The sequence below is a fragment of the Aricia agestis genome, chromosome Z (assembly GCF_905147365.1).
Source record: "Aricia agestis chromosome Z, ilAriAges1.1, whole genome shotgun sequence".
NCBI classification, from domain to species: Eukaryota; Metazoa; Arthropoda; class Insecta; order Lepidoptera; family Lycaenidae; genus Aricia; species Aricia agestis.
The window spans coordinates 19,679,618-19,707,612 of NC_056428.1; the positions used below are offsets into that span (position 1 = coordinate 19,679,618).

Sequence of the window (27,995 nt, forward strand, 5' to 3'; positions counted from 1 at the left end):
ATCAGAGGATCAGCCTGCATTGTCCTAACCAAACTTGGTAATAACATGTTTCCAACGCGGGAATCGAATCCACGACCTCCGAGTCAAGAGCCGCGCTCTGTACCACTAGACCACGGAGGCGTTCACGCTGAAAGAATGAGTGCCATTGCCAACACTGAAGCGAATGATTATTGTCACTATTATCACCTACACTAAATATCCACAAAAAACGATTTTCGTGGTTAAATAATATTACAGTAAAACATGATAGAGCTGCTTCATTTTGCAGACTACAAGTATTTTTGCAGATTACAGATTGATCCATCGTAGTCCCTAAGCGATTCAGCTTATGTTAATGAACTGGACATAGGTTATAATAAAATATTGCAAAGTTGAAATGAAGATTTTACTGTTCATTAACTTTTCATTAAATTTATTTGGACACATACCTATCATCTGTTTCTTTCATGAATTTGAAATAATATTACATTTGATATTTTATTCTACCAGAATTCATCATCATCACACACTAAATTACAAGTATACGTGTATAGTGTACACGCAGAATTCAATAATACTGTAATTTGGGATTTATGCAAAAGCTAAACCGAATCTCAACAAAACTTATATGACTTATAGCTGTCCCGGTGAACTTCGTGTCACTTTAAAACCTTTCCTGGACTTCTACGAATATTTTAAAACTAAAATTAGCCCAATCCTATCAACCGTTTTCGAATTTTAGCATTACTAACACAATTGAAAATCCATTTTTATATAGATTATCAACATATTATGCTTTATAAATATTACATTAAATGCAATCTAAAATAAAATATTTCAGTTATAGCTTAAATCACAATTTAAACATTAAAAAAGTGTAACAAAATATATAAAATTACAATATCGAATAAGTGTGTTCGTGACTTAACTGTTGGAAAGATTTTCCAAGTAACAGAGAACAGTTGATTCAGCCAATCAAATACACCCACCCTCCTCTATCTCCCACACCTCTTCTCTTTATAAGGCGAAGAGGAGACGACGGGGCCACAGTAACACACAGACATCCTAACGTCCACTTCCAAAAAAAAGCTTTCTAGTTTAATTTCATTGGTATTCTAAGTCGTAACTTCCAAAAAAACAATTATTTGTTTTATGATCTTCCAATTTATTTATCAAAAAAAAATATATTGTCTTAAAAAATGAGTGGTTCAGGAAAGTGTCTTTTGGGATTATGGCTCTACCGTAACGGCTCAGACTGGCAGGTCAAGAACGAGCATCATCATCCGAAGCTCGCGGAGATCCAGGCGCAGCAGTATCATGAGGGTGAGAGGATCTCTGTCATCTTCACCGTGAAGAACCAAGTTGGGGGGCTAGTGAGGGTCCTGTCAGTCTTCCAAGACCTTGGAATCAACGTCCTCCATATTGAGTCCAGGAAATCCGCGATGGAAGCCTCCGCTGTGAGTATAATAACTTCCTCAATTTAAAATTATTTATTTTTTCAAAAGCAAAGTTTGAATAAAAGTATTTTTAATTCTTCATTATTACACGATAGTACTATAATTATACTCATATATAAGTAAAAAATTGATCGGTGAAATATACTATGCTGATTTTGATTTAAGAGCACGAAGAGATAAGAGTTGTTTCGTGTCGCTATCAACACGAAACAACGAAAGAATCCTATGCTTCTTTCGTTTTATTATAACTAAATGTACGGTTCCCATTGTTAACATCGTAATAAAAATGCATAGCGATCTTTGCGGAGACGGCAAAAGTACCCGAGCTTTTATGAGTATTTGTAATCATACTGAAAAATATACTATGTTAATTGGAATTGGATTTCATACTATAATCGAAATAACGGAGCACAGAATGTCATTTTTTTAAATTTACGTATATTATGTCCCTCGATTACCCAACACTTTAGTAAAAGACAAGAAAACTTAAAAATACCAATCAAGCTTCGCGGTAAATCAACAAAACTCAGAAAAGTTATTTCATTGAGATTGTAATTATTCAGAAAAATTTAAATAGCTTCTCAACAGATTTCTTTTATTGGAATAAAAAAACTTGCCCGTTTATTTAGTTGATAAAATATTGCCATTGCGAATTGTTGTTAAGAGATTAAATGTTACTTGTAAAATTTACCTAGCTTTTGTAACAAAGCAAATCATGCAAAAGGAAGTTTTTTTAAAAAGAACAATTTTTGCGAATTTCATACGCCGGTTCTTCTCGCCGGGTACTTCCTGATCCAGCGGTAGGCCTCATGTAGACGTTCTATAAGTGCTAATTTTTAACCAGTTTGGAAATAATAAGATTTTCATTTCCTTTCATTTCATTTCGTTTAGGGCCCCTGCTACTATATGTGCAATGTGTGCAAAGCACACGGGCGCCATCCTCTAAGGGCGCCAAATCGTCATCTTTAGGGGCGCCAAAACCATGAACCCAAAAAATTTGCCTAAAGAGACGCAAAAAACCCTTTTTTTGCACACAGGCGCCAGTAGACCTTACGGGGGCCCTGATTTCATTGGTGCCTTGTGTCAATCGGCCGGTAACTGTCGTACTACTTTATGAAATAATCCAAAAAATGAGCATATGGATCACTTGATGTGTTGCACAATCTGCTCCGTCTTTAAGAATTCTACTCCCATATTTTTGGGAGTAGAATTGTTAAAGACGACTTCCCCTTAGCCAGTATTTATTTAGTTGATTCATCATCATCATCTGTGATTAAAGTAGGATAGGGACAGAAAAATATGTATAATATCTCATACTGATTCTAATAGTGCAATGCATGCGTCATACAAAAAGTCGTTCAGAAATAATATGAAATATCAATTATGTCTAATTATTATCGGTCCTAATCTATACTTACTAATATTATAATTCTGCAGAGTTTGTTAGTTTGTTTGTTTGTTTGTTTGAACGCGCTAATCTCAGGAACTACTGGTCCGATTTGAAAAATTCTTTCAGTGTTAGATAGCCCATTTATCGAGAAAGGCTAAAGGCTATATTTTATCACGCTCAGACTAATAGAAACGAAGAAATAGAGGAAAATGTGGAAAAAAACGGGGGGAAATTATTTGAAAGGGCTTATTTGAACGCGCTAATCTCAGGAACTACCGGTCTGATTTGAAAAATTCTTTCAGTGTTAGATAGCCCATTGATCGAGAAAGGCTGGCTATATTTTATCACGCTAAGACTAATAGGAGCGAAGAAATAGTGGAGAATGTGGAAAAAACGGGGGAAATTATATGAAAGGGCTTATTTGAACGCGCTAATCTCAGGAACTACTGGTCCGATTTAAAAAATCTGTCAGTGTAAGATATTCCATTTCTTGAAGAAGGTGAAGAAATAGAGGAAAGTGTGGAAAAAACGGGGGGAAATTATTTGAACGCGCTTATCTCAGGAACTACTGGTCCGATTTGAAAAATTATTTCAGTGTTAGATAGCCTATTTATCGAAAAAGGCCATAGGCTATATTTAATTATTCTACGACTAATAGGATCTAAGAAATAGAGGAAAATGTGGAAAAAACGGGGGAAATTATATGAAATTGCTTATTATCTTAAGATTCTCAAGAACTACTGGAACAATTTTTATGTTATTTGGCTAACATGAAGAATAGACTACGTTAAAGGACATAGGCTATTTTTTTGCGGAAAAATGTACGGTCGCGAGAAATTTCTAAATTACGCAAGCGAAGCCGCGCGGAACATCTATATATAATAAAATCGTAGGAAAGTCAATGCTGTACATTGAATATTTTTGTACAATAAATAATATTTAGGACGTGATCTACTATACTAACGCGGACGAAGTATTTTTAAAAGATAAAACTTCAAAATTGTATCTACGTAATTGAAAATTAAAATTCCCTATCTCAAAAACTATTGAAACGATTTTGACGAAACTTGCAGTATTTCCTAAATTGATCAATACCTACAAATTACTTAAATCGGACTTGAAGTTCCGGAGATATGCGAACACAAATTTAAAAAAATACATACTTACAAACATTTTTGAAAGTCACATTTGTTCAATCGCTGATATATTAACGAAAACTGGGCAGTTCTGAAAATATTACATACATGCTGGTCGAATTGATATCCTCCTTTTATTGAAGTCAGTTAAAAAGATGTGACGTCGGGGGACATCCTTAAGCCCGACCCTATTAAAAATAATAGTATTTTAAAAAGGTGAAACTTCTATAATTGTGGTAAAACCGCTTCAAAATTGTTGTAACCTCCTTTATGTGAAGTCTGTTAAAAAAAACCTGTAGTCCTGTAACGTACCTATTTTTTTCTAGTCGGACATCCTAGTCGACGTGGAGTGCGACTCTCGTCGGATGGAGCAACTGAAGCGGATGATGAAACGCGAGGTGCCTGACTTCGAGGTGGTTTCGTCGCAGGAGGAGTTCCCACCACCTACGCCGCTGTCGGCCGCTGCGAGCTTCGGTACGTGATTATAATATTAAGGCTTAATAATTAAGCTATGAGGGTTGTTGAAATTCTAATTGCCACCAGGTGCCGCGATCTAGCCATCAGCGGACCTAAAATGGTCACATTTTGCAAATCCTCTTAATTCAATTCAGAAAAAGAAATGTCAAAACTGTCAAACTGACGAATGTCAAATTCCTACGAACTAGACATGAATTACAAGCAGAGTGACCATTTTGCGATTTTGAAAAAGTGAATCATATTATGATTGCATATATCGCGGTCTTTGAGCGCGGCGACGAAATTAAGAACCTAACACCCCTGACGGACACTGTGGCGTTGCCAGACTTCTTCTTTTGTGTGCGTGCGACTACTAGTTGTATGCGAATTATAATTGCATAAATTGATAAAAATGCTATGCTATTGCTATTGCTTTACCGCGGCATTCCCTGAGACCCGAGTACCAGACGTATTTTATTTTTTTTAAAGCTTGTATTTAACTTGCTCTGTATGTTATATGTTAGTATAATATTATGTATGTTCGGGTGAAATTTTGTAACTCAATTTTTATATTATTATTAGCTTATACTGTCCCACATCTGGGCAAAGACCTCCGTAATAATAATGAGTGGAAGTAAGTAAGTATGTCTATCGGTATGTTCGTATATAGATTTGTCTATCCATCTGTTACGCCCTTTTCTTTTAAAATGCCTATTTTATTAGTCATGGAGAATATATGGAATATACGGGAATAAGAAAAATAAGATATAACTTGTTTTTTCTGGCATGAAACTTGAGTAATAGTTTTTATGTCTAAAAACAAGACTACTCTTTCAGAGGATAAAAATATTTTGGTGGATTATTAATTTATGGTTAACTGGAATAATGCCCGCAACTCCGTTGCGCCTAAAATGCGTTTATCGCGCGGGAACCGTACATTATTTTGGGATAAAAAGTATCCTATGTCTCCGTACCAAATTTCAGCAAAATGGTTTGAGCGTGAAGAGGTAACAGACAGACAGATACACTTTCGCATTTATAATATTTGTATGGATATAAGGAGGAAGCAGAATGTACTAAAAAGCAATACGATACGATTCAGTACATTTTCGCAATCTTTTAACGCTTCGAATAAGGTGATTCAATGTTTAATTCATTGAGCTTTGCTGGTGGCTTCAAAAACAAATCTATACAATCTGTTACACTCTAAAACAGTGGTAGTGGTACTCAACCTTTTTTTATACGGGTCTCAAACCGGTTTAGGTATTGGTGAAGCGGGCCACAGCAAAATAACATTCTTCAAAACTAGCGATTTCAAAGTGGAGAAACTTTGCACTATTTAGACGTCGGGCATGAAATTCAAAATGTTTATAACTAAATGTTTATTAACTTCATGGGTGCCACGGATAAAGTCCCGGCGGGCCGCAGGTTGTAAGCTCCTTTAAAACATTCTGGTGGTCTTGTTATTCTGAACTCCAGCATTTTTTTCGTCTATTCAGTATTTTCGACAGTACATAGACGTTTCTCTATGTCTTTTAGTTCTCTTGGTTTTTTATCGTATCTCTATCTAGAGTAGTCAGCAAATATTATGTGTTTAGTATCTTATTACAGTAACGCACTGATGATTTACGATTTACTTGTCAATTGATTAGTGATTATTAAAATCCTATTTTTGATTTTCGTAGTTAAAAATATTTATGCAATATGTATCAAAATTAAGTGATAATGTGTCCCTTACATAGAGTTTGCTGTAGCAGCAGCGCTGAAAGAGTTTTTTTTTTTACTTTTGTATGGGGAAATTCCAGAGTGTTTGCACACATAAAAATCACAAAAAAGTAAAATGGCACTAGAAGTTCCCTCCGCAATCGCCAAGATCGCAAATCACAATATTCATAAGATATCCTTCTTCCTAGATTTTGGTGAGATGCACTGGTTCCCCCGCAAGATATCGGACCTGGACCGAGCTCAGAATGTTCTTATGTACGGTTCTGAGCTGGACGCAGATCATCCAGGATTCAAGGACCCGGTCTACCGCAAGCGACGGGAGCAATTCGCCGCCATCGCCAATAATTATAAATAGTGAGTGAAATGATGAGAATAATATTATTATTATTATGTATAGGATTTTTTATAAGATAAGGGGGCAAATAAGCAATCGGGTCACCTGATGGAAAGCAAGTACCGTCGCCCATGGACAATCGCAACATTAGTAGAGCTGCAGGAGCGTTGCTGGCCTTTAAAGAGGTAGTACGCTCTTTTCTTGAAGGTTTGCAGGTCGTAATGGTCTGGAAGTACTGTTAAAGACAGTTAGTTCCAGAATATTTCAGTGCGCGGCGGAAAGTACGCGAAAAACGCAAGGTGGAAGACTGCCACTCATCAAGGTGATGGCGAAAAGTTGCAGGAGGTACGATTCCGAAGAATTCCTCAGAGCACTCCCCGTGATACAACCGAAAGAGGATGTTTTTAAGATTGTACTCGGCAATAAGTAGTTTTATAAGGAAACCTTGTTGATTATATTCTACTTATTCGTTATCAGTTAACTCATAAATCAGAATCGCATTTTTTGTGCAGCGGTCAACCTATTCCAAAAGTTCAATATACGGATGTCGAGATCAAAACTTGGTAAGTGATGCATTATATTCCTATTGGCATAAATCTATTACAACCAGATCCCATAAGGATCAGATACTATGCTGACACGGACGAAGACGCGGGCTACAGTTAGTAGAAATTAAATTCTTGAAATACTGTTTTCTAAGGTGTTATATTAATTTATGAAATTGTGTGTCTTTTCAATAATGGTGTAAAATGTATCTGTTTTTTGAAGTTTATATAAAAGTTTAAAGTGTGTGCTGAGAAAGCATAGTATATTTTTAAAACTGTAACAAGCTTCTTCACTTATCGATACCACTAATTAGCTAATAGTGGTCGACCATCTTTGTTTTTATGTAGAAATGTAAAAAAAGAAGAATGGCGGCATCAACATCAAAATGTTCCTAATAAGATCTACAATATTATTTACTTCGCAGGGGCATAGTATTTCGGGAGCTGCACAAACTATACCTAAAGCACGCGTGTGCAGAATACTTAGAGAACTGGCCCCAGCTCGTGAAATACTGTGGCTACAGAGAGGACAACCTGCCTCAGGTAAGCTACTTGTTAGGTTCAATTTAGACCGCAACGCGACGCGTAGATGAGTTTTTAAATTTGTATGTATTTAACAGATTTGCAAGACGTCTCACGCACACGAATCTGTAATTTCAGTACAAATTTAGAAATGCATCTACGCGTCACGTTGAGGTCTGAAATGGCCCTTAGAGAAAGAAAGAAACAAAGAAAGAAAAGTAGAGGTAAGACCGCTGGTCTTGGTTTGGGGAGGATTAAAGACCTCTGTTCCTCACGGGATTTACTGTCGTAGGGAACATATAAAATTGCTTTACCGTTCAGATGCTACTATGCCACTGACATACACACTCATACACATACACATAGACAAGGCGAACTAACAACACCACTGTTTTTCGTCATGGATTAATAAGAACAATATAAGGACTATTATTTCTTATCAGATGAAGAGAGAAAATTAATATGGTCAGGGTTTTCGAGATCCAGTATGAATAAATTGTTTGGCTCATTCTGCAGCCTAAACGAGCAAAGAATTAATGGGTTTAAGCATGATAATGAATAGTGACACTGTATCAAATACAATAGGATTTTTTGTTACTTTAAATTGAAGTTGTCACGTCTTGATGAACGCAGTTATTTGGTTCTCGGTATATTATAATATCTTACCAAATACTCTACTGCAAGTTAGAGTATTTGATTCAAAAATTACTAAATGCACTGCCTACCGTTTCAAAAATATAGACTAACGACTTTAGAAATGCAATATCTCTTGTATGTTTCAAAATAGCATGTGATAGCGCGATTCAGCGGACATTCAATGCCCTCTGTGTGAGCTAAGTATGATATGGCTAAATTTTTTCTAAATGCTCTGTTTGGAAGAACACTTTGATTAATTGTGTCAATATCTAAAAAATATGTAATAGAAAATTATATTGTGTCTGTAAAATATGAAATAAAATATCATGTGTATATTTACACATGATATTTTATATAAATTCTTAGTTTTTCCTCAGCTCTGTAAGTTAAATAAAAAGGTATTTGAGTAAATTCAACCGTTTGAAGATATTTGAAGGCTTTAGAGATAATATTATTTTAGGGTATTTTGTAGCATTTAGTACAATTATTATTAATTTTTAGAAAGAGAATTAAAACTTGGCTGTAGAAATTAAGTCATAAATCATAATGTTTGGTTCTGTAGAGATGATATAGGGTTTAAAATTATAGCTGTGTAGTATGCTTCGAGCTTTGGATGTAAAAGTATAGAGGGCGTATTGTTATGACGAAAATAATATAACTAGGTGGCGTACTAATTTACTTAAACATTTTTCAATAGAGGGCGCTACGGGTATGTTCACATTTCTTTAAATATTTTAATAGGCAGCTGTGACATGTTAAATACTAGTACGGCTGTAAATGTTACTATAAGGTGTGTATATTGTGAAATGTTTATTGCTTTATGATGAATGGTAAATGAGATTTAAATAATTAAATAACTTATACTTAATAATTTTAGCCACACAATAACAACAAGAGCACTGGTCTTAGCTTTGAGAAGACAAGAGAACGTTGTTCCTGGCTACACGGGAATTTCAGACCTAAAAACTTTATAAAGTTATGAAAATTCTCAATTTTTCATCGTCAAGGTTTAATTATTTTCACTTGACTGCACCATGAGGAAGGAATAATTAAATTATGGCTTTACCTAATATCGTCCCCTTACATGAACCTAATATCGTCCCCAAGACGGTATTAGGATCTCAAACAGCAAATGGATCTCGAACGTTTATACCTATCAGTTCGTTTTGCTTGAAACTGTAGAAAAATATGTTTTTTTTAGGGTTCCGTACCCAAAAGGTAAAAATGGGACCTTGTTACTGAAACTTCGTTATCTGTCCGTCTGTCTGTCTCCAGGCTCTATCTCAAGAACCGCTATAGCTAGACTTCTGAATTTTTCAGGAATTGTGTTACATATATTCTGTTGCCGCTACAACAACAAATACTAAAAATAAATATATTCTATTTATCCCTTTAATATATTTATATTAAAGGGACGGAATTAGGAGCCCAAAAATAAATTATGAAAATAGGAGTATCTTTGTTAAATTTACTTTTAAACTTTTCCTGAAAACGTTAACGCATTTTTGATTATTTTTAAGAATAAAGGAATAGTGAAGCTAAAGTTTGATGTTTGATTTATAGCTGTAGTATTTTATTTTATTTTTTTAGAACGTTTTCAAAAAAAGGGGACGATATAATATGGCGACTGTACCTTAAGTTTGTCTGTGGCACTCTTTGCAGTCTGAATGACCTTACTTGTGATAGGGTCAAGCCAAATGAGTGTAATTTGTGAGTTGTGAGTCGCAGAATTTCTGTTGGCAGAAATTCTGTTGGACTGCCACACAAGCGTAGTTTTAAGAGTTGTGAGTCGCAGAATTTCAGTCGCAGAAATATGTTGGGCTGCCAGACGAGTGCATTTTATTAGGTTGCTGTCCAACATATTTTATACCAGGTGTTTGTGTCGTGCAATGGAAGAGAAACTGGGTAAATCCACATAACAAGGAAAGACGATGATTGGACCTTTTTAAATATTATGCAAAATATAAGTTTAATTAAAAAAAGTGTATTTTGTATCATGTATTCAATTAAAAAATTATACTAAAATATGATTATATAATAATTAAAATGGTAGTGAAGTAAGAATAATTAAGTAAGTATAAAAGAAATAAAAATTATAATAATAGTACTTAATAAAAACGAAATATGTGAATATACATATTATACGTAGGTATATTACATTTACGCTGCAAAAATTTTACCCCCAAAAATATCCCCAAATTACCCCTAAAAACCACTAAATTTAGTAGGAAATCCCCATAGTTGGCTACACTGTCCTCGCTTCCTGCGAACTGAATTCGGTCGGAATAATGTATGTGAGGCGGCAGAGAACTCATTTTGCGTCGCCGTGTGAATCAAACAGGACTTTTGTATGAAACTGAATGCAGCAGAAATTCTGCGACTCACAACTCACAAATTACGCTCGTTTTGCTTTACCCATAGCGTAAGAGGCTCGGTGTATTAAAATTAAGTTTATATTATTTATCTAGCCCCCAATCGCTGAAAATAATTCCCTTTCCAGCATATAGGAAATTTTATATGTTACCAAATACTCTAGTGTAAAATTAGAGTATTTGATTCAAAAATTACTAAATGCACTGCTTATTGTTTCAAAAATATTTCTATCTGAAGGCATTAGAAACGCAATATCTCTTGTATGTTTCAAAATAGTATGTGATAGCGCGATTCAGCGGACATTCAGTGCCCTCTGTATGAGCTAAGTCTTAAATGGCTAAAAATTTTCTGTGATAATACTCTGTTTGGAAGAATACTTTGATAAATTTAATCGATGTCTAAAAAAAGATTAAATAGAAAATAATTATGTGTCTGTCTATATGTCTGTTGATCGTATTTTCAGAAAACGATAATTATTAAGTTCTTCGTTTTTCCTCAGCTCTGTAACTTAAACAAAAGGGCATTTAAGTAGATAAATTCAACTGTTTGAAGATATTATTAATATTAAAGAATTTATTGTGGCTTGAGGTAGAGATTATCTCTATATACCATTACTTTAGAATATTTTGTACAACAATAAAATTTATTGTTTCAAAAAATAATTAAACTTGGCTGTAGGAATCAAATCATAATGTTTGGTTCTTTATGGATGGTAGAGGGTTTAAAAAGGCTGTGTGGTACATCGAGCTTTCGATGTAAAAGTATAGAGGGCGTAATGTTATAAAAAAATATCACTAGATGGCGTACTAAGCAGCTATTAAACATTTTTTAACAGAGGGCGTTATGTTCACAGTTTTGTTACTTTTTTAAAGTTTAATAAAATTTCCTTGCATAATAGATCTCATCATCATCGGTATTACTACTGTAATTATATTATTCACGATATATTAAGATTTTTTAAAATAAAAATTTTAACAACAGAAGATTTAAAGATTTGTTTGAAGGAAATATCACTAGATAGCACAATGTGAATGAACTTGTAATCGGAACTAAGTTTACCTGTCCGAGAAATTGATATAGATACAGATTGCGGATCTACGTTACTTGGTCGGGTTATGTCAAGTCAATGTCATAATCTGTTAACTGGGCTTAATATAATCAGACAAAATAATGTAGGTCTGCTACCCGTCTATGCATTCAATTCTCTCAAACCCAAATAGAATTTTTATTCGAAAAATATATTTTCAAATACACTTTTTGAACTTCGCACCTACAAGTATACCTACCTACCAAGGGTTTGGATACTCTAATAGTAATAATATTATGAGAATTTTACTATACTAGATGTTTCCTACAACACGATACCAAATTTCATCGAAATCGATTCAGCGGCTTAAGCGTGAAGAGGTAACAGACAGACACACACATTTTTTATATAAAATTAGGGGGAAAACGAGCAAACAGTCGAGACAACACAGTCGAGCAACAGAGTCGCCCATGGACTCTCGCAACATCAGGAAATTTGCAGGTGCATTACCGGCTTTTAGCATTTACCTAATATTAGTGTAAAATATTATGCTTCCTACTCTTAATACAACCTATTATTTTCAGTTAGAGGACGTAAGCGCGTTCCTGAAGCGCAAGACCGGGTTCCAGCTGCGTCCAGTAGCTGGGTACCTCTCACCTCGGGACTTCCTCTCTGGACTCGCCTTCAGAGTGTTCCATTGCACGCAGTACATCCGCCACTCTTCCGATCCGTTCTATACGCCTGAACCGTGAGTAGATGAGTTTTGAAATATATTCTATCTTATAATGCCTTGTAGCAATGGCCCACTGATATTATTCCAACTTTTTGGAAAAGCAGTGTCGTTGTTACGAGTATATTATGTATGGTGTTTCTTTGGAGTGAAAAACCTATAAAAGCTAGTATGAAAGTAAACCAACCTATTGAGTGTTGACGCATAACTGTGGTGGAACTAAACGTGTTAGGTTTTTTTTGTTACGGCATTTCTCGATTCGCTCGCCGCACTCAAAGCCCGCGATTAAAAGCTTAGCAATCGCTTAAGGTGACGCCGCGTTAAAGTAAAAAACCGTGTTGGATATGTTTTAGATTGCTCGTTTTCTATGAGAGGTCGGCCCGGCTTCTCATAGAATACAAGCAATGGAACAGCAAAAAATTGAAAAGACGTAAGCGACAAAATGGTTTTGTCGCTTAATTTAAAAAGCATAAATACATTTCATATGAGCAATAGGCAAATTAAAGTGTATGCTTGAACCAATCTATGTACAAAATATGTTGGAAGCTTAAATCACTCTCCTTTGTTGGCAAAATAGAATCCCTTGTTTTACAGAGGTTTTTTTAATTGATTATTATGTGTTATAAAAGTTGACGAATCGTATTATGCTATGGGTAATTCAAAGACAAGGGCATGATGAATACTAACAATGAACTTAAATTTCTTAGCTTTAGTTATTGCTGAGAAAAATCGATATCGCTACAGCCAAATTATCAAAGTGTTAATTTTCCAGGGACTGCTGCCACGAGCTGCTCGGCCACATGCCGTTGCTGGCTAACCCCAGCTTCGCGCAGTTTTCGCAGGAGCTCGGTCTGGCGTCATTGGGCGCCAGCGATGATGATATCGACAAGTTGGCTACGGTAAGTCCTGTTGTACTATCAGAGAAGTTGACTCATCGATGCGGGACCTAACCTAACCTAAGTAGTTTGGTTGCGTTATTATCAAACCCAGACGACAGATCACAATTAACATTGAATTGATATGATCCGACCAAAGAAGTAGGTCCATCAACTGTCTATGAATCAATTTCCTCGATAATTGTACTATTATAGAAGTTGATTCATCGACACATGGCGGACCTACATTATTTGGTCTGTTTACGTCAAGCTAATGATAGACTAGGGTTCCACGGTCTGGCATCAGTTCAGTCCGTCAGTCTGATCCATACTGACGAAAGAATGATCGTGTAATCGTGCGACTGACTGATCATTTTTTTTATTATGTTCTTTCCGGCCATCATTCTGACGTCAATCTGAGACAGATGGACTGAACTAATGCCAGACTGATCGTGTAATCTTAGTCTTAGTAGTAATTTGTCGGCAGTGCTTGATAACCATATTACGTAGGTCCGCCATCTTATGGATTGATATCTCTGACAGAATTAATACAGTAGCTGGCAATATCACTTATTACTTGCATCCATATCCAGAGACATTAATTAATGATTCATTAACTTTAATTGAATGATGAATTTGACGGAAAATATTGTATGGAGTGTATGATTAAATCTTTTCCAGTATTCAGTCTTTATTTTTTTACTTTTATACTATGCTAATTCGAGCCGAGTTCAATTATTATTATGATTTCTAAGCCTTTTTAAGACAAGATAAAACTAAGAAAAAGGTTAAGAAAGAAACTTTATATTTTCATCTAAAATTCTAAATTCCAAAAACCTTTCACTTTTGCGATCGTAAATTGAAATCGCCGAACATTTCACAGTACTTCGTATGCAAAGAATATCTCTAGAATCTAATTCTGAAGCTACGGTTTCAAAGAAAGACGTGTTTTGAATAAACGTTGCTGAAATATCAGTTATGGTAATCTCACTATTGATGTTAGTTACTTGAGTATGCTCTCTTTACCTCGTGGTTAGCATGAAATAACTGAGATATTTTCTAAAGTGAATAAAGAGTCAGGGCTCTCACACAAACCTGCGAATTCGCATCGCATCGTAATGTAATTTTTATTATGAATTTTGTTGCAGCATATTTGCGATACGTGCGACTTCGCAGTTATGTGTGGGAGCTGAGTGAGAACACACGTAGTTAATTTAGCTTAAGTATTTTTGTAGGTTAAAATAAATAAGGGTTAGGTCATTGCTTAATATTATTTTACAGTAATCACAATGGGCTAATCACAGGCTAAATAATCCATACTTACTAATAATATTGTGAATGTCAGTCCAATATCCCTTAACTTTTAAACAGCTTAACAAATTTTTATGTTGGAAAAAGTGCTTTATTCCTGAAAATTGTACAAAACATACTTTATTACGCATTGCTGCGAGTATTTTCAGCTTTTCTCATAAATTGTCGTTTCATTGTGACGACACAGGTAATTACCAAACATTCCAAGTAGACGTAATATTTTAAACACTTGATTAGATAGTTCCGCTTTTAGCGTGGCGCGTGACGAGTGTTCGCAGGTGACACGCAGCTGTCAGATTATTGTCATGCGATCACGTGGGATCACGTGCAAAGTCAAGATCAAGATCAAGCCAAATGTAATGATGTATGAAATGCGCAAGTGTGTGCGACTACGTTTGGCAGCCGAAATAATTATCTAAAAAAATGCAAAAAGATCTAGATAGGTATATTGTATTGGGTATCATTAGAAACGAATCTAAGTATACTTGAAGATTAAATTTCTAGTGCCTAAAATGATTAAGTCTGTTCTACGTATAGTAATGCTAAGCCAATCTTCATGATAAGAAATTGGATGATCTTGAATGTCACATAATGCAATTATTATACTCTACCTATGAGAGACCAATTAATACACGGGATTGCGAACTGTATTATCTTCGATTACTCATGCTAGCTACTAGCAAGGCGGAAACGGTAGCGGTAATGTATAGATTAAAATGGACAGGGCTTTAAAACCGAGGCGTACTAGACGGCTTATCCATATAATTCTATACATTGTCACGCGCTGCGCCGCCGCGCTCCCGCCCCGCTGCCCGCTGTTTTCAAGACTTCAGCCTAAGGCTGCTTTGCCATCATGGCAGTTTTGCAATTTAAAAAACAAATTTACAGATGTTATCGAGTAAAATATCTTTATCTCTTTCCAGCTCTACTTTTTTACCGTCGAGTTCGGCTTATGTCGCCAAGAGGACGGCTCCTTCCGAGTCTACGGCGCTGGTCTTCTGTCCTCCGTAGCTGAACTTCAGCATGCCCTCTGCACTCCGGAGAAGATCAAGCGGTTTGATCCTGATGTCACTGTGAATGAAGAGTGCATCATCACGTCTTACCAGAATGCGTACTATTACACCGACTCGTTTGAAGAGGCTAAGGAGAAGATGAGGTGACTACAAGATGAGAGATCTTAAAGTTGTGTACAGTCTATATTATGATGGTACACCATCTGAGAAATCGATTCATGAAGAGATAGTGGACCCACGTTATTTAATCGGGTTATATCAAGTTAAGGTTTGCATGGCTCTCGATTCGGAGATCGTAGGTTCGATTCCCGCGTTGCAAACGTACTATTTCTAAGTTATGTCAGGAAAATGTAGGCTAATCACCTAATTGTCTGATAAGTAAGATGATCCATGCGTCGAATAAGCATTTTAAAAAGTCGGTCCCGCGCCTAATCTCTCGCCAGTCGCGTTGGTCGTCCGTCCCACTGGCTTATCAGAGTAAAAGAATAGAGAGTGCTCTTGTATACTGCGAACACACTTGGGCAATTTAAAATTACTCCTGCTTAACTGGTCTGGTTTTAATGAATCCGGCCGCAGTCACCGAAATCGGTGTGGAGTTGTTATAATACTTTAGGAATACGAACCACTTTTGAATCTATGAAACTAACTTTCTGTATCCTAAAATTCGTACGAAAGTTTTAAACTAATTACATCAATCTTTGATAAAAGCTGTCTCATTTTCCGAAGCCTGGAAATAGGCTTTAATTTAAAGCTCTAGCACTCTCAGGTTCACTTTAGTGTTGTTTTATGATAATGAAAGTGGGGGTTTATTACTGCACTATATCTAAGGCGTCAGGCGGCTGCTCGTAAAACATTCATCGTAACTTCAACATACGATAAGTGTGTGTACACGATACCGTGTTCACGCGATGCGAATTTACAACGGATACTGTGATTGTTGCGAATTTCGATCAGAAGGTGATTTGCAGGGAAATGAGGGTATGCGAAGGAATATAATATGACAAAATAGATTTAATACAGCGAAGCTTTAAACTCTTTTCAGAAAATATAGTGTTAGTTAGGAAACTTGGCTACTTTATTCCTACATAAAATGTTAATTAACCTTATTAATTATCAGACGATGAATGCCAGAAGCCCGGCTTCTTAAGTGACTACTTCGAATCTTTAGAAGCGTTGTGTACTTTTTGGAGGAGTAAAAACCGGCCAAGTGCGAGTTGGACTCGCCCGTAAAGGGTTCCGCAGCAGCAATAAGGTTTATTTTTATGAAATTAAAAGGGTTTTGATTTATTTGTATGTTTCAGTTGATTTAATGAAAGTCTATTTAAGGTTTACCTTTTATTACGTATAAAAAAACTACTTGATTAATTTCGTTCAAACCTCTTCTCGCAAACGTATTCAAGTTAAAAAAAAATTTATATGAAACTTCAATATGATTTTAAAAACCTATTCATAGATACCCCACACACATAGGTTAGATGAAAAAATTTTTTTTTGTTGGTTTAAGGTATAAAAAAAAACTCCTTGCTAGATCTCGTTCAAACCAATTTTCGTTGGTAGTTTTTATAATAATGTACATCATATATCTTTTTAGAATTATCATGCCCCTACTTTAGTAGAGGGGGGGGGGGCACATTTTATGTTAATACGGTTATGCGGGTATTAATGCGGTATAAATGCGGTTCACAGACTACATCTACTTACCAATTTTCCATAGTATAACTCTTATAGTTTCGGAGAAAAGTGGCTGTGACATACGGACGGACAGACAGACATGACGATTCTGTAAGGGTTCCGTTTTTTGCCACTTGGCTACAGAACCCTAAAATGTCAGACTCGCGTATACGACATAAGATCGGCGCTCCCAGTTTTTAGGGTTCCGTACCCAAGGGGTAAAAACGGGACCATATTACTAAGACTTCGTTTTCTGTCCGTCTGTCCGTCTGTCTGTCTGTCTTTCTGTCTGTTTGCCTGTGTGTCGCCAGGCTGTATCTCAAGAACCCCTATAGCTAGACTTCCGAAATTTTCATAGATTGTGTGTGTCTCTTGACGATATAACAACAAATACTAAAAACCAAATAATATTTAAGAGTGCTCCCATACAATAGACGTGATTTTTTGGCCTTTTTTTCTCGATATCAATAATGACAATATGTAGGCACTTGAAACTTTTACAAAAGCCTTAAATATAATAATGTGTACTTTAATAATTAACAATATTATTAAAATAAAATAAAAATTTAAGTCCCACACCAAAAACCACAATTTTTGGCCTATTTTTGCACTTTTTGTGTCCGTTTTTAGGGTTCCATACCCAAAGGGTAAAAACGGGACCCCGTTTTCTGACATCGTTGTCTGTCCGTCTGTATGTCTCCAGGCTGTAACTCAAGAACGGTAATAGCTAGAGAGTTGAAATTTTCACAGATTATGTATATTGGTTGCCGCTATAACAGCAAATACTAAAAACAAAATAAAATTAATATTTAAGGGGGGCCCCCACACAACAAACGTAATTTTTTGGCCTTTTTTGCTCTTTATCAATTATGGCAACAGGTAGGTACTTCAATTTTTCACACGATCCTTAGTTTATGTGTAATTTAATATTTAATAATAATATTAATATAAAAAAAAAAAAACAGAGGGGCTCCTATACAAAAAACACAAATTTTGGCCTAATTTTACTCTATGGTACGGAACCCTTCGATCGCGAGTCTGACTTGCACTTGGCCGATTATTTATTTCTCATTATCAAGGTAAGATCCTGCTTGTACGGAATAGTAACGCCGCACATTGAGTAATCGTGAAATCTAGGTTTTGAGTACGGACCCTTAATTTGTTTTCGCATTGATCTTTTATATGAATAGGCTTTTATCAAAATTAACTTTTTCCATGAACTAAAGGATGTTACTACTGACCTTGTAGTCACAATATCAATAACAATATACAGTGAAGATCTTCATACCAGATCGGCATTGGCTTAGCCTTTGGCTGAATACCTTTAAAACCTATAAGTAGGCAGAAGTAGGTAGGAAGTAGGAAGGTAGGTTTTCTATTTAAAATAAAAATGAATTTTAACTTATGCTTGCCTCACTTTAACTTGAGAGCGGCTAAGCCGATTTGATAAATTTTAGTATTTAATTAATATTCCTGGAGGACCAGGGAAGGTTTATATTAGGAGGGAATATAAGTTTTTTGAGAACAAACAGCGAAGCCTTGTTAGTATTCCTGGGCATCAATAGATTGATTTTTTTTAAATATTCACTTTGAGTGTATATGAATACAGGTATTTTTAGGTAACTTCGTTCCATTCGGGTGTCCCTTGACACCTCTCAAGTTTTATTTTATACACTTGTGGTTTTTTTGTTCCAGAGCCTTTGCTGACAGCATCCAAAGACCGTTCGGAGTTCGCTATAATCCATATACTCAGAGCGTAGAAGTATTGAGCAATGCGCAGAAGATTACGGCTTTGGTGAGAGAACTACGAGGTGACATCTGTATTGTGTCCTCAGCGATCAAGAAGATATCTGCGCAGGATTCTACTCTTGATGTGGAGACGATTGCGAATATGCTGCATACTGGGTTACAGGTAATTCATGAAGTATCGGTACTCTTTTAACCCTTAAGCAGGCCTCATGTGCACAGGCATTAAAATATTTTTAAATATGTTTTGGTCTTAATGTTTGCCTGTACAATGTACACCTAAGAACTAATTGGTCGTATTATGCCCTATGCTTGTTAAGGAGCTCTCTGACGTTTTATAATTTGTTTCCATTATTCCTATTTTTAATTAGGAAACTGCATACTTTGAACTTTAATATATTTACTGATAACTGACAATGAATATTTTTTATTATAATGATTTGTAATATCAAAATATTATCTCTTGTATAATGGAAATAGTGTCCATACCATACTACCGCCAGACGGGGTAATAATGATTTTTCCCTAAATGAATTATTTAGTAAAAAAGTTTAGTTTTACAAATATTGGTAATCAAAAAAATTATGAATTCATAAAAAATAATCATTTTTTATGAATTTGAAAAAGACTAAAATCACTATTAACCTTCAATTACCTAGGTGATCGATAAATCGTACTATGCCTGATCAAGGATTAAAGAAGCATAGGGTAACAAACTCTGAAAGTTTCTATAAAACGTTTAAGAAGAAACGCCTACCTTGTACCATCGGAGAAATTGATTCCTAGGCAAATGGCGGACCTATGTCAATTGAATGAGTTAACCTAGAATGAAAGAAAGATAAAAAAAAAACAAAAAGAAATGAAAGAAAGATACTTTATTTGGTAAAATAAATGTACCATCGAGGAAATTGATTCCTAGGCAGTTGGTCGGATTATGTCAATGAAATGTTATTAATTGTGACCTGTCGACTGGGTTTGAGTAAACGCGACCAAATTACGTAGGTCCACCATCGGCCTTTGAATCAAATTCTCTGATAGTACATTTTGCAGACGTCATGCATTCAAGTATCCCTAGAGCTATGTCAGCCATTTATAAGTCTGTATAAAACATTTTTAATTAAACATTACAATCTAAAAAGTTTTATAATAATACTAGCTGTTCCGGCAAACGTTTCTTTGCCATATAAAGTATTTCGCCCGTTTTAATTTATTGAAGTGACCAAATAAGTATGTCACCATGGCAACGTCCATCGCTATCCCGTCGCACAAACAATGGTCGCCATCAGTCTCGAGTTGTAATAATTTACTATTATTTATTCAACAAATGCACTTATCAATATAATAAGCACCCAGTAGCATCGGCTACTGGGTGCTTATTATATTGATAAGTGGGTCTGAGAATCGTCTCAGACCCACTGAATTTGGTTAAAATCAGTAAAGCCGTTTCGGAGGAGTACGCGGCCTAACATTGTGACACGAGAATTTTATAATTTTGACGACCTCTGTGGCTCAGTGGTGAGCGCGTTGGTAGCTCAAGCCGGGGGTCGCGGGTTCGAATCCCGCCGACGGAACAAAAAGTTTTTCAAAGTTTCTGGGTCATGGATGTGTTTTAAATATGTGTATCATATAATAAAAATCTTAAATATATGTATAGTATAAAAAGTATTAAATATATATCCGTTGTCTGGTACCTGTAACACAAATCCTTCAGGTACTTAGCACGGGGCCAGACTGACGTGGTGTGAAGCGTATATAGATATTATTATTATTATTATTATTATATAAGATGAATATTGGATTTAGATCATGAAAAGGGATTCTAAAAGTATGATGAGTAAATTATTCAGTCAGGTAGAAGCAATTTTTCCCGGGATCCAAGAAGCTTTGGTACTGCTTAACGAAGCGTCAAAATATTTATTATGAAGTATTATGAAAAAGAAAATAAAACAAAGAGGAATTTAATGTAACTAATTCTCCTGTTCTTTGTTAAAAAAATGATGTAATTCAGTAAGATTCAGAATAAGCATTAACATCCTAATATTATAAAGGCGAAAGTTTGTTTGGATGTATACGTATATACGTATACATCCAAAGCCTATGTGTTATTCTGATGTATATTTATAAGCTATATTACTATACATTAATTAATTTTATTTTATGAATTAATTTTAATGAAACTTTTCAATAATATAGATTATACATCAGAATAACACATAGACTACAATTTTAAGCGACTTTCAAAATGGGGGAGGTGTTATGTTCGTTTTTTATGTTCAACGATTAAGTTACGCTGTTTGTTAACCGATTTTCAAAATTTTTGTTTTGGTGTATAGGACATCATCCCATTTCCCAATTTGGTAAAATTATTAGAAAGAGTTTCCTCTCACGAACTATTCGAGCATTTTTTATGTTATTTGGCACAGATATAGAGTAGACCACGTGAAGGGACTGCTAATTTTTTTTGGGAAAATGTACAGTTTCCGTCAAATTTTTAATTTACACGGCGAAGCCGCGCGGGACATGTCACTCTATATTTTGAGTGAATGATTATTGTAATGTTGAGTGACCGGCCAAACTACCTCGGTCGGTCGTGGGGATTGTCCTGAGTAGGTAGTGTTCTTATGTCATTTTTCGGGACTAATAAAATATTGCCTGTTTCACCACTTCCTGATAAGTGCAGGATAGGCTCCACCACTTAACTTGATAGACAAAGTAAGCAGAATCTGTCAAAAAAGTGTGGATAGCTTATCCAGCGCTTTATCAGGATGTGGTGAAACAGGTCCTAAATATACTAATATCTTTTATATAATTATATCCTAAACCGCTAGGTACTATCAGAGAAGTTGATTCCTATGCAAATCGGGGACCTAAGTAGTTTGGTCGCGTTACGTCAAACCCAGCTGACAGATCACAATTAACATTGAATTGACATATTCGACCAAATAACCAATTGCATAGGAATCAACTTCCTCGATGGTACATTGAATATCGACATTAAGTACCTACTTGACGCCCGCAACTGCTTTGCGCCCAAATTCGTTTATCGCTCGTTTTGGTTCATCGTTTTTCGGCATCGCGAGAACCGTGCATTTTTCCGGGATAAAAAGTATCCTATCTCCTTTCTCGGGACTCACATCTCTAGCGCACATAAATTACAGCAAAATCGGTTCAGAGTTTGGGCATGAAGAAGTTTGGGAGACAGACAGATAGACACATTTCGCATGTATTATATTATTAGTATGGATTGGAATCACAAAAACTAGGGTTCGGAACAAGGAACGTTTTTCTCGTGCTAGTAAAATAAACAGACATCGATGTATCGACCAATCTTTTTATCTAACAACCGGACATAAATGCTGATCGCTAGTAACTGTATGAACAATTTTCTCTCATTACCTGACGACTTCACTTAAGCGTTTAATGAGCTTTATCAGCTTAACGTAAGTTAATAATCACATTTTTGTGTGCAAAATCTCACAATTTTCGAGTTGTCACCCGTAAACTCCCTCTTTTGTACGACACCCCGTCGTGAGGTACGATTTTCTCACCGCACTCTCATAATTAATGGACTCTCTTTAATTAATTTCCTCACCAAAAAGATTTTGAGAATTCCTTCATGTTAGTTCCTAACTTAGTTTAAATTTAAATCACATTCTGTTTGTTATTTTTTGTCTCCCCCGAGTATCAAGTATCTGCATAACACGTGTAGCTAGTTATCTAGAGCTTCGTTTATTTAGTTACGAGATGTTGCCCACAACTCCGTGGCGCCAAGATTCGTTTATCGCAAGCATTTTACCGGTATAAAGACGTATCTCCAAATTTTAAGTAAAAAGGTAACATACAGACAAACCATAAATTGTGTCCCAAAAATACGGTACGGTTACGACAAGTTTTCTATTATATTTTTATACACCTTATATTAATTTTGTTATAAGATTTATAACAAGTACTACCTAAGTTCCACACAAAAGGTATTTCTTCAGTGAACCTACTCATAATAAAACAAAAATCATCATAATAGTGTAAACAACGAAGTCACACGTAAAATGACTATTCGCCCAGCTGACGATTTAACCTCCATTTTAATTCTGTCTCCCAACCTCAGCGTTTAGCAGACGATCCCGCGTCACAGATGTATTTATATAACAGCATTTCAATGGCACATAAAAATATAAAATTTATATTTTCTTCATAAGACTATTCTCGCCGTGGACAGTATACCTTAACCTAGATAACTAAAATAACATGCGTATACCTTTGTTTCGTAGGCCTAAGTACCTAAATAGTGCATTATTGTTGACTATTATCTATAGAAATTTATCAATATTTACATAAAAAGGATGAAATACCTATATTGTATTTACAATATAGGTACTAATGTTATAAATGCGAAAGTGTTATTAGTTAGATCAGTAAGCCTTCATTTCGGCATAGGTTTTGTTATAGAAGAAACCGGTGGTATACATCATAATAAAGACTTACTAAAAGTGTTAATTAACCGATTTAGAAATAAAGCATTCTCGTTTTTCCTGACCTAACGAATAATATCTTATATGAATATTCAGATATAACAGAAAAACGGAACTAGATAGCATAACATTTTTACAGGCTTCTGTTATTTTCACTGTAAACTATAATATAATGTATTATTATCAGAGATGTTAATTCGTAGGCAGATGGGGGATCTACATAATTTGGTAGCGTTATGTGAAACCTAGCCGACAGATTACAAAATAGACATGATCCGACGAAATGACGTGGGTCTGTCAACTGCCTAGGAATCAATTTCCTCGATGGTACATGATATTAATCTGATTTGTTGCACCCTGTAGGGGAGCATACAGCGGGACCGATAATTTGTTTTATTGCATCACTATACATTAGCTCCCTTACTAATAAACGTTGCAAGCTCTGAATAGTTATACAGTGTTTTGTTCCTGTCGCACAAGTGACATTTTTAATTGGATTGAAGAAGACAAAACACTGTATAACTATTCAAAGCTTATACAGCGTTTATTAGTAAGGGGGATACTATATTATACTATGAAGCGAAGTGTTGATTGCACTTTCTAGGTTAATCACCAAATAAAATACTCACTTGATTTTATTCTCACTCAAGTCTCAATATTGCAGGTGAACGAGAGAAGTCCGCAAAGCACATCCGGCGGAAGCTCACCCAATTCGGAGCGCGGACAGTCGCCACGACCGGAAACCGCCAAATAAAGCTCGCAAGCTTTCACAAAGCTCTGAAGCTTTTATTATTATATTTAGAACACACTTCTTGATTCATTTTCATGTTAAAATGCTCTATATGGGCTAACTATTTTGTACTATCACGATATTAAAGTAAAACATTTTAAAGAATATATTACAACTACGAGAAAAATAATGAAAAAGGAATTTGCCTTTTGTAAAACTTTTTAATTTATTAAGCATAAGACACACAAACATTATATTTAAATCGAATGGCAGCAAACAAGGGTTTGTCTCGGTGCCAGATTGAAATCAGATAAATAAAGTAGATGTTAATACAAGAGTACGTTATGTAATTTATCGTTATAATAATCAAATAATTATAAGTGTAGAACCGTAATTTTAGAATTACTGCAGCATTATAATTTATTCATACGATTTTTTTGCTAAAATATATTTTTTGAGATATTATGTGGTTACAGAGAATCTTACGTTATTTTTATTTTTTTTTACCATACTTAAAAACGATTCATGCACTTTATGGATGCCCTTATATTAGAATTGAGTACAATAATGTAGACAAATAATATTTAATAAAGTTTATAGATATTCAAACTTATTAAAATAATCCAAAAATGTAGTGAATTCCTGTGGTGGATTATAATAATATAATATTATCTTTGTAATTGTCAAATATAATATATTAATATACGTTACATGCTTGAAACCAGGTGTTTCATTTTAAGGTACGCTTTCGCTAAGATATAATATGAAGAGTCCACTGCAATAATGATGAACGTCCAAAAAAATTAAAATCTTAACGATTAATGCAATTCAGTCACTTAAAATAATACCTATCTTTAAAATGTATTTACAAAGTTAGCAATATCGCTGATAGTTCCGTGATAAATATGTTTTTTTTTTATTTCGGCTACACGGCTAAAACGCTCAACGTCACAGGCATTTCCTTTAAAAATAAATGTCGTTTCGTTATACCGTTCTAGGTTTAAAAACCCAATTAGGTATCTTAAAACTAACAACTTAGGACATTCGTCATTATTTCAATGGACCCTTTATGCTGTATTTAGCTGACTTGGCCAAATATCTTCTACCATATCCATAATACCAGAGGTAAAAAAAATGCTAGCCGATTCTTAGACCTAAAGGATAAGTACATTGAAATTTGAAAATGGGCCCAGCTATTTCCGAGGAGTTTGGCAGCAAACACAGTTACATATAAGAAAATGATAATTAAATAAAAAAAATATTATGATAAATTTAGTATGGGTAGTGATATAATAAATTGTATGATATAATTGTATAACAACATGAACGTAAATTAATAATTTACTTTTTCATCTGAGACATAGTATTATCGTGTTCATGTCTATTGCCTAAGCCAACTTCTACTTTAATCCAAATATTTTATTAACATGACGTCGATAAATAATCTTACGAGTAAAATGTACATCTAAAGTGGGATCAAAATAAATCGGAGTAAAAGGGTTTTAATAGAATGTTAATATCCAACGTCTATCAAAACAAAGTAGCGCATGGAGTAAATGGAAAATACTTCGAATAAATATTTCTCAAAGATTGAAGCAACACATATTGGGTGAGTTCCAAAATATTAACCAGTATACTGGCTAGTGCTCGTGACGACAAGAGGCTCAGTTGATTTTTCCCGGCGTTTAGACCATGCTTGGATGTAATAATTGCAAAATATACCTATACGTCAAATGTCAAACTTATTTCATCTGGTTAGGGTACCTATTTATACACTAGATCTTAGAACAATATGACGTCAGATTTAAGACGCCACGAGCCAGTGCTCGTGGCGTCTTATATAGCCAGCCAGCCTAGCCAGTACACTGTGTTTTATTTCGGAAATTATGCTTAGTAAAGTTTCTTTCTTCTTTCGTGTTTGAATTCTTTATGAATAAATTCCCCGCAGTGGGACAGCATAGGCTAATTAAAAAAAGATACCTAAAATCTACGAATAATAAAACTACCTAAAATGTTATTAATTTTTTTTTACTTATTTCTCAGTTTGATTTTAATCTGCACGAAAGTTTGTATGAAAAATATTTTTTATCTATCCCAATTCATATCATTAGAGCTAGTAAAATAAAAAATAAATCATTTTTTTATGTTACTGAAGAAAGAACGGGGAAGAGACCACCTGGTGGACCAAGAAAAAATGGATAGATGACATAAAGGAATGGACCAGATGTAGCTACCCACAATTAAAGAAATTAGCCCAGGAACGGAAGAAATTCGACCAGCTGACCGCCGAACGTCGTTATGAAGAGGGCACTAAACGATGATGATGTTTCTGAAACGGAAACGGTAATGAGTATAATAATAATGATTTAATAATAATAATGATTTATTGCATAAATGTGGTACAAAAAGGTCTTACAATATTATTTAAATGGATCCAACATTCTGCCTATAAGTGGCGTGCAAAATAATTTTAAATTTTATGACATTAACATAATTTTAAAAAGTAATAAATTTAAATAATAACTCATTACATTATACATATTCCATTTCATTAAATTATTAAGAATTATTTAAATAAAGGCATTACATGAAATAAATTAAGAAAGAAGAGTACTTATATAAAGTTTTTATGAAGAGCGATATTATAATATCTGACTGCATACTGAATCAAAATATTATATAAATAGATTGCTGAATCCACATTATTTGAAAATATTACCAAACAATTTTCAATATATTTTCAAGTCAAATCTCAATCAAATCAAAAGGTCAAAAAGCAATTTCCTGTGTAGGTGTGAATTAGACTTCGCCTTTGAAATCGCTGATTAGTAAGCGAGCTTCACTGCATTTTGATTACAGAGCGGGCAAGGCAATTGAAGTCTTTAAAAAGGCAGCAAAAAACCTTTCACAGCTTTTTCACTTCACACCGTTCTATCTATATGCTGCCTTATAATCAGCGCTGAAAACGCAGGCATTCTAAAATTACATGCCTGTCGTTTCAGCGTGCGATAAAAAATATTTTATAGACTAGAGGGACTATATTATAGCCTATTAGTAGGGGAGGGAGGAGGAGGAGAGAGGAGGGGAAGGTGCTAATTGTGTAGTCACTCGAGCGTCATGGACACCTAGTAGGTTTTTTACACTAGGTAAAACTAATAAAAAAATAAAAAGATCGTTTTTCATTTGTGCGGTGGGTTCAGAAACCATAAACCTATAATGCAATATATTAAGTCTATGTCAGAAACTGCAGCTATTTAAAAGTTTTGAAAAAGAAAATATATTCAGAAAATTTTCTGATTTAGGTAAATTACAAATATATTTTAGACAAGGACTAAAATATTATATTTAGTGCAAAATAAAATATCTGCGAAGCCTAGTTAGGAAAATATCCAGCTTTATTTTTTTAATATTTTAAAATGTCCCTACAGGCTGGTGAGGTAGGTAGGTATAACCTTTGATTGGTCAGTGCTTTATATGTAAGTTTCTTTGGGGCATATTAAACATCTCCTATCTTAATCTGACAGATCCGATGACATTTCAATATAAAAAAAAAAAAATTAACCCACCACGTGAGAAATCTGATTTCTATACCATGATAACTAGACACATGCCGGAAGCCTATACAAGCTTAATCTGACACGCTCGAGCTTATACCGAAATCCCCTCTTTACCTCCCCAACTATATGTCACTCACTGAAGAAATGATTAAAATCGATTCAGTCGTGACCCGCATTGGTCAGTGCGGCGGCAAAAGCTCCGTCCCGCAATTTTTAAATCTGTAATATCTTCGAAAACATTAATTTAAAACATAATATGCTGTAAAGAGCTAAATAAATCTAAATTAAATAAACAGTGTATTTAAAGTATTTA

General features: G+C 34.8%; 1 protein-coding gene across 1 annotated transcript; it reads left to right on the forward strand.

Annotated features, from left to right (window-relative positions):
* Positions 1 to 1,178: 1,178 nt before the first annotated feature.
* On the forward strand, positions 1,179 to 24,231 carry LOC121738650 (tryptophan 5-hydroxylase 1). The gene is made up of 10 exons (XM_042130852.1): positions 1,179 to 1,436; positions 4,289 to 4,436; positions 6,332 to 6,497; positions 6,990 to 7,040; positions 7,448 to 7,565; positions 12,165 to 12,328; positions 13,083 to 13,209; positions 15,420 to 15,652; positions 18,876 to 19,092; positions 24,060 to 24,231. The coding sequence occupies exons 1-10, from the start codon at positions 1,179 to 1,181 to the stop codon at positions 24,147 to 24,149; spliced, it is 1,572 nt and encodes a 523-aa protein (XP_041986786.1). The 3' UTR covers positions 24,150 to 24,231.
* Positions 24,232 to 27,995: the final 3,764 nt, after the last annotated feature.

Coding starts and splice junctions, on each gene's coding strand:
- LOC121738650 (XM_042130852.1), top strand. CDS start 1,179: ATGAGTGGTTCAGGAAAGTGTCTTTTGGGATTATGGCTCTACCGTAAC. Junction 1,437..4,288: donor CCGCGATGGAAGCCTCCGCT/GTGAGTATAATA, acceptor ATTTTTTTCTAG/TCGGACATCCTAGTCGACGT. Junction 7,041..7,447: donor GATGTCGAGATCAAAACTTG/GTAAGTGATGCA, acceptor TTTACTTCGCAG/GGGCATAGTATTTCGGGAGC.